Genomic DNA, 7792 nt, shown 5'->3' on the forward strand with positions numbered 1-7792 from the left:
ACGCAGACCCTGGGGGTGACAGGGCGGGAGCAGGGGACTTCTGGGCCCTCTAGTGCCAGGAGCCGAGTCCTTTCATCATAAGGCCGATGGGCGAGGACAGGCTGTGAGGACATTGCTCAACTTCCTTTCCGATCAGGATGTAAAATTTAGAAAGACCTTGCTGCTCCCCTGCCCAGCCTGGCCGAGAGGGTGCTGGGGAGGGAGGCAGGTCCCAGCGGGCGGCCAGTGTCCACACCGAGAGCAGGTCTTGGCAAAGGGCTTTACAGGAGTTCGAAGCCTGGTGCCAGGTGATTGTGCCAGGCCAATGCCACCTGAGGCTGTCCCCCCACAGGATCGAGGACACAGTGGGGAGGCCGGGATGGTGGCAGGGCTGGGGAGTCCTGGGGCACTCCGAAAGGCACTTCTGGGGTTCCTGAAGTATAGGGGACTCCAACACCTGTCTTCTCCCCCGTCCTGACCCCAGAGAGAGAAGTCTGTAGGGTTCGAACTGCCATCTCTTCCACACACCGGGGGCCCTGAGAAAGTGGAAGAAAACCCCTCCACATTCACCCCCAGAACCAAGCTGCAGGTCGGAGATGACGCCCCGGATGTGCAGCACAGAAGGGGCTGGGAACGGCTTCTAACCCAGAAGCCACCCATGACCACGACAGGCCACCCCCGGCCACCCGCAGAAAGGCCTGCAAATACAGCAAACTCAGGACCCAGCCAGGTCCCGCCTGCAATGCAGAGTCCCAGGTTCCAAGGGGGCTGATGGGCAGGGTGGTGGCAACCTGGGGCAGGGGTGGGGGGTGAGCCATGCGAGGAGGAGACAGCTGGCAAGAGAGAGGGACACCCTGAGCTTGGAGACAGCCCTTGTGACTCGTGCCAGAGTCAAAGTCCCTGCTAAGGCAGAAGGGGGTGGGTGGGGGCAGGGGGTCAGTTCTAGCAGCTGCAGCCGCTGGGCTGGGGGACCGGCGTGTCCCCCAGAGCCGGGCCTTGCCCATTACTGCCCTGGTTGGAGGTGGGCTCCAGAGATTCGTTCATCTTCTCACAGATGACGTCCACCAGGCGCTCAAAGACCTGCTTCACGTTGATGTTGTCCTTGGCGCTGGCCTCAAAGAACTCGAAACCTGGGGGAACACAAGAAGGGGATGGCTGTGAGATTCTGAGGAGCGGAGGACTGGATGTGACGTCGCCCAAAGCTGGGCTCCTAGTCCAGCTCAGCCCTTTACACAGCTACAGGACCTCAGCCCAGTGGCCTCTTGGACCCTCAGTCTGCCTGTCTGCAAGATGGGAACAATGAGATTCTCTTGGTTGGACTCCCCTAGAACCGGTCACTAGGCAGTGACTGCAAGAGGAACAGCTGTGGTGTGTTCTGGTGCCCGGCAGGCCTGAGGGTCCCCAGAGGTGGATGCAGCTCAGTGGTCCTCAAACTGCCTTACAGGAGACACAGCCAGGGGCACCCACAAAGCCATGTGTTCATGTGGACTTTTTTTTTTATTTTTTATTTTTGTGTGAGTGTACGGTCAAATCAGATCTGACTGGTACAGGAGGAGATTGTCCCTCCTTCCCCAGCAGAGCATCTGGTGGATTCGAACCATGTGCCTCTGGGATTGTAGTTGCAGCTCCTTGCCACTAGGCCACTAGAGCTCCCCTTTGTGTGGGCTTTTTAAAATGGAGCCAAGTATTTCCCAGGTTTTAGAAAACGTGCTGTTGACAATGGAATGCTACACTGCTTTGAAAAACAAGGAACTCATGAAATATTATTCAAAATGGGTGACCCTGGAGGACATTATGCTGAGTGGAATATTTCCATCACAAAAGGACAAATACTGTTAGTGTCACTGTTGTAAAACGAGACTGACATTGGGGTTGGGAGGAGACTGAGAAAGATGGGATAAATATTGTATACTGCATTGAAACAGATGAGGGAGAGAACTGTTTAAAGGGATATATGATTAGATATTATTGTCACAATAGGAGTTCAGAATGAAGGCTGCCTATTGGAGTGGACTTGGGGCGAGGGATTGTATAACAATGAAAGAATTTTTCTTTTACTTTACAAAGAGAAGAGTGAACTGGGGGGAGGGGTGGGCAGGGTGAAAAATGCAACAATGAATTAATGGAAATCCAAAGTTTCTGTAAATTTCTGTTAAAATTAATAATAATGTTGTTGTTGTTCTTGTTGTTGTTGTTATGTGCCGTCGAGTCGCTTGCGACTCACAGCGACCCTCTGTACAACAGCCCTAAACTCTGTTCTGTCCTGTGCTAATCTCATTGTCTCTGACACACTCATCCCAATTACCCCAGTCACCGAATCAATCCCTCTTCCTAGAGGGTCTTCCCCTCCTGCACCTGCCCTCCTCCCTCCCAAGCATGATGTCCCTCTCCAAGGACCGGTCTCTCCTTGCAACATGACCAAAGTATGTCAGACGAAGCATCAGAATCCTTGCCTCCAAGAAGCAGCCCAGTTTAAGCCTCTCCAAGACGAATCTATTTGTTTTCTTAGCAGTCCATGGGTACTCTTAATACTCTTCTCCAACACCAAAGCTCAAAGGCATCAATTCTCCTTCTATCCTCCCTAGTCCTTGTCCAACTCTCTGACGCATAACATGTGATTGTAAAGACCATGGCCTATATCAGACGCGTGTTAGTCTCCAGAGAGACACCATTTGCTCTTCAGTACTTTGGAGAGGTCCCTAAGAGCAGACTTTCCCATCGTGATAAATTTTTTAATTTCCTGGCTGCTGTGCCAAGAGTGTTGACCGTGGAGCCGAGCAAACTAAAGTTGTTAACAATCTCAACCTCTTCACCATCCATCCTGATGCTGCCAATTGGTCCAGTGGTGAGAATTTGTCTTCTTGACATTGAGCCTCGATCCATATTGGAGGCTACAGTCCTTGACCCTCTGCAGCAAGCGCTTCAGGTCCTTCTCAGTTTCAGCAAGCAGGGTTGTGTCATCTGCATAATGCAGATTGTTCATAGATCTTCCACCAATTTAAAAAATTAATAATAATTTTTTTAAAAAAAAAGGAAAATGTGCTGTTGGCCAAATACAGCTGAGCTGAGAACTGGCTTCAGCCCAGGGGCCACCAGTTTGCCACCTCTGTGAGCCTGTCCATGCCACACTTCCGGGGCAGCAGGCACCCCTCAGAGCACCACACAGCCATCCCCTCATTCAGCTCTCGTCATGATGCTCTCACAGTCGGACTACGGTGGCCCATTTTACAGGTGAAAAAACTGAGGCCCAGAGAAATAAGAAAGTGACCAACCTAAATCCATATACATAGCTGATGTACAGCACAGCCAGGATCTACACCCAGGCTGCCTGGTTCGAGCAAAAATAAAATCATTCTTTTCTGACCAGTTGGGGCTCAAAAGAGAAAGCCAACTGGCTGACCCTTTCTGCGAAGGGAAAAGGTAGCATTTAATATATTGTTTGCATGATACCAATTGTCACTGAGACATTTCTGATTTGAGTTGCGCCATAGGGTCTCCTAGGCTCCCATCTTTTATTTTTTCTTTTTTTTTAATTGTATTCTTTGGAAGATTATCCAAAAACGACTGGAACAGCACATCAGCAGAGAACTGCCAGAAGTCCAGGCTGGGTTTAAAAGGGGTCATGGTACTGGGGATATTGTAGGTGATGTTAGATGGATCTTAGCTGAAAGCAGGGAATACCAGAGGAATGTCTATCTGTGTTTTATTGACTATGCAAAGGCATTTGACTGTGTGGATCATAATAAACTGTGGCTGACTGAGAAGAATGGGAATCCCAGAACACTTGATTGTTCTAATGCGAAACCTATACTTGGACCAAGAGACAGTCATCAGAACAGAGCAAGGAAACACTGCATGGTTCAAAATTGGGAAAGGCGTACGACAGGGATGCATCCTATCTCCATATTTTTTCAACCTGTATGCAGAAGAGATTATCCGGGAGGCTGGGCTCTATAAGGAGAAATGTGGGGTCAAGATTAGTGGAAGATCTATCAACAATCTGCGTTGTGCAGATGACACAACCCTGCTTGCTGAAACTGAGGAAGACCTGAAGCACCTGCTGCAGAGGGTCAAGGACTGCAGCCCCCAATATGGCTTGAGGCCTAATGTCAAGAAGACAAAGATTCTCAACACTGGATCAATTGGCAGCATCAGGATGGTAAAGAGATTGAGATTGTTCACAGCTTTAGTTTGCTTGGCTCCACAGTCAACACTCTTGGCACCAGCAGCCAGGAAATTAAAAGGCGCATTGCCATGGGAAAGTCTGCTGTTAGGGACCTCTCCAAAGTACTGAAGAGCAATGGTGTCTCTTTGGAGACTAAGGTGCATCTGATACAGGCCATGATCTTTGCTATCACTTGTTATGCATCAGAGAGCTGGACTATAACCAAGGAGGACAGAAGGAGAATTGATGCCTTTGAGCTGTGGTGCTGGAGAAGAGTATTGAGAATACCATGGACTTCTAGGAAAACAAACAGATTCATACTGGAAAAGGTTAAACCAGGTGGCTCCTTGGAGGCAAGGATTCTGAGACTCCGTCTAACATACTCTGGTCATGTTGTAAGGAGAGACCAGTCCTTGGAGAAGGACATCATTCTTGGGAGGGTGGAGGGACAGCGCAGGAGGGGAAGGCCCTCTATGAGGTGGATTGATTCAGTGACTGGGGTAATCGGGATGGGAGTGTCAGAGACAGTGCGATTGGCACTGAGGACAGAGCAGAGTTTAGGGCTGTTGTACATAGGGTCACTATGAGTCGCAAGCAACTCGACAGCACATAACAACAACAACAACAATCATCAAATAGGATCTGACTGGTACAGGAGGAGATTGCCCCTCCTTCTCCAGCAGAGCATCTGGTGGATTCGAACTGCTTACCTCTGGGATTGCAGTACAGCTTCTTGCCACTAGGGCACCACAGCTCACCTAGGCTCCCATCTTTACAGAAGCAGACCACCAGATCTTTCTCCCATGGGGGAGGCTGGTGACTTTGAACTGCTAACCTTTCAATTTGGCAGCTGAACCCAGATTAAGCAGCTGAGTGCTTAATCACTGCACCCCAACATCATAGTGACCATCCTAACTTCTCATTCAAATAGAGAAGTTGTCCTGCCAGTAGGCCTGAGAGGATGGGAGGCACAACAAATGCTTCACTTCCCTGTCCCTTTGAGGGTCAGCTCAGGCTCTGCCCACAGCAAGCTGAGCCCACAAGGCCCTGGATGCATCATCCTACAGTGCAGGGACTTGCTGTGTCCCTGCCACTCTCTGAAATGACCCCACCAAACGTCTGAGTGGTTAGGTTTGCTCAGTGCTGTCAGGTGGAACATGACTCACAATGACCTCACGTCCAACAGTGAACCCTGCCCAGTCCCAGACCGTCCTCCCTCCGTCTGTCCCTGCTGTGCTTTGCGGTCACTGTGTGGACCCACCTTGTTGAGAGTCTTCCTTTTTTTTTCACTGACTCTCCACTCTACCAAGCATAACGACTAGGTGGGACTACGCTCCTGTCTCATCAAGGAGTCCATCAAGTGGACAGCTTTATAACAGTGCCAGTTAGATGCATGGAACCATCCTGTGGGTGGCTGCTGTTATGTGCTATCAAGGCAGAGCTGACTCATAGCTGACCCTCCAGCAGGTTTTGGGAGGCAGTAAATCACACAGAAGGGGACTGCCCATCATTCTCCTGTAGAGCAGCTGGTGGATTTGAAACCATCTACTTTGGGTCAGCAGTGCAACCCCCTGCCACTGAGGCACCAGAGCTTCCTCTTGTGTGGGTGGCTGTTATTGTGAGGTGCTGTCAAGGGTGACTCATAGTGACCCTAAGAACAACAGATCTGAACCCTGTCCTCTCCTGTGCCATCTCACCATCTCTGATACACTTGAATCCACTGCTGCAGTCAATCCACCTGGTTGAGGGCCTTCCTCTCTTTCACCATCTCTCCACCTTCCCAAGCATGATGTGCCTCTCCAGTGCAACATGCCTCTCCTGGAAACATGTCCAAAGTATGTGAGATGAAATTTTAGCATCCTTGCCTCCAAGGAGCACTCCGGCTGCATCTACTTGGAGACAAAGCTGTCTGTTCTCTTGACAGGTCCATGTGGATACAATTATGCAAATAAGGTGCATGCAATCCTACGGAGGAGATGGGTCAGTTTTACCATCTTGTTGAGCTTAAAGATGAGCCTATCTCAGAGGCAGGAGTAGGAATCTCACTAGGATCTAGGATCCCTGTGCTGAGAACCTCCTAGATCCAGGAGATGGAGAGACAGCGCTGGAACACTGTAGAAAGAGAGCAAGAAGCAATGACAGAGAAATGCTGCCAGCAGAGCCAAGAGCCAACAGCCTGGCAGGAGACTGACGGAAGACGGCTAGCTGGACCTTCTGGCTCACAGAGCTGGAGGTGAGCACCTTCAGGCCAAGCCTCGCTGGCAGGAGAGGTACCTCCAGGTGCTTATCCACAAAGCCAGAAGACCTTTACAACACCCATCCAAGCAGGCCAGAAGCCAAGCCGGGCGAGGCCTATCTTTGAGAATGGTGGAGAAGAGGCTGACCTGGTTTAAAGAGCTATATCCTAAGTCATTTCTGATCCTGAATTGTAACCTGTTACTGCCGTAATTGGAAGCTCTCGTGGCTGATTCTGTAGGGCATTTCACTCTAAAGTGAAGGCAGGGCCTCTCTGGAGGTTCAGATCCACAGCAGCTCTGTGGGAGAAAGATGAGCAATCTCCTCCCATGTGATTTACAGCGTTAGAAAACCTGCAGGAGGGCCAACTCTGAGTCAGTTACATCTCAAAGGCAACGGGTTGTTGGTTTTGGCTTTATTGAGGGGGTTTGCATTTTTTTTTTACTTCCTTAATAACTCCCAGTGGGAAGAAATCAAGATATTAAGATTCCAGAAGATTCCAGACGGCAGCGTGGGAAGACAAAGTAAAGTATTATAATGAAATGTGCAAGGAAATCAAAAGAGACGAACTCACTCAGCATTTCTAAGTTCAAGGAACTGAAGAACAAATACAAACCTCGAGTTGCAATATTTAAGGATGCTTTGAGCAGAATATTAAATGATCCAAGAAGCATTAAAAGAAGATGGAAAGAGTACACAGAGTCATTGTACCAAAAGGAATTTGTGGACACAGAAGAATTTCATGAAACAACATGTGAGCAAGAGCCTGTGGCGATGAAGGAAGAAGTTCAAGCTGCTCTGAAAAAAACTGGCAAGAAACAGGTCACCAGAAATTTATGGCATACCGACTGACATATTTCAACAAACAGACGCTACCCTGGATGTGCTCACCAAGTTGTGTCGAGAAATCTGGAGGACAACCACCTGGCCAACGGAATGGAAGAGAGCTTTACTTGTTCCCATTCCAAAGAAAGGTGACCCGACAGAGTGTGGAAAGTATTGAATGATATTGATAACACATACAAGCAAGATTCTGCTGAAGATTATCCAAAAATGACTGGAACAGCACATCCACAGAGAACTGCCTGAAGTGCAGGCTGGATTTAGAAGAGGCCACACCACTAGGGATATTATAGCTAATGTCAGATGGATCTTGGCTGAAAACAGAGAGTACCAGAGGAATGTCCATCTGTGTTTCATTGACTATGCAAAGGCGTTTGTGTAGATCACAACAAACTTTGGTTGACTCTGAGAAGAATGGGAATCCTAGAACACTTGATCGTGCTAACACAAAACCTATACTTGGACCAGGAGGCAGTCGTCAGAACAGAGCAAGGAAACACTGCATGGGGGTGTAGCCAAGGATGTGTCCTGTCTCCATATCTTTTCAATGTATATGCAGAACAGATTATC

General features: G+C 49.1%; 1 protein-coding gene across 1 annotated transcript in view; it reads right to left on the minus strand.

Moving 5' to 3' along the window:
• Positions 1-921: 921 nt before the first annotated feature.
• The window catches only part of RAB3D (RAB3D, member RAS oncogene family), a 22720-nt gene continuing 15849 nt past the window's right edge, over positions 922-7792 (minus strand). The window contains exon 4 of the mRNA XM_006898789.1: positions 922-1109. Coding sequence (XP_006898851.1) covers positions 922-1109 — 188 coding nt within the window. The remainder of the gene's footprint in view (positions 1110-7792) is intronic.

This window comes from Elephantulus edwardii, unplaced genomic scaffold, assembly GCF_000299155.1.
Source record: "Elephantulus edwardii isolate Elephantulus edwardi_28Jun2011 unplaced genomic scaffold, EleEdw1.0 scaffold00237, whole genome shotgun sequence".
Lineage (NCBI taxonomy): Eukaryota > Metazoa > Chordata > Mammalia > Macroscelidea > Macroscelididae > Elephantulus > Elephantulus edwardii.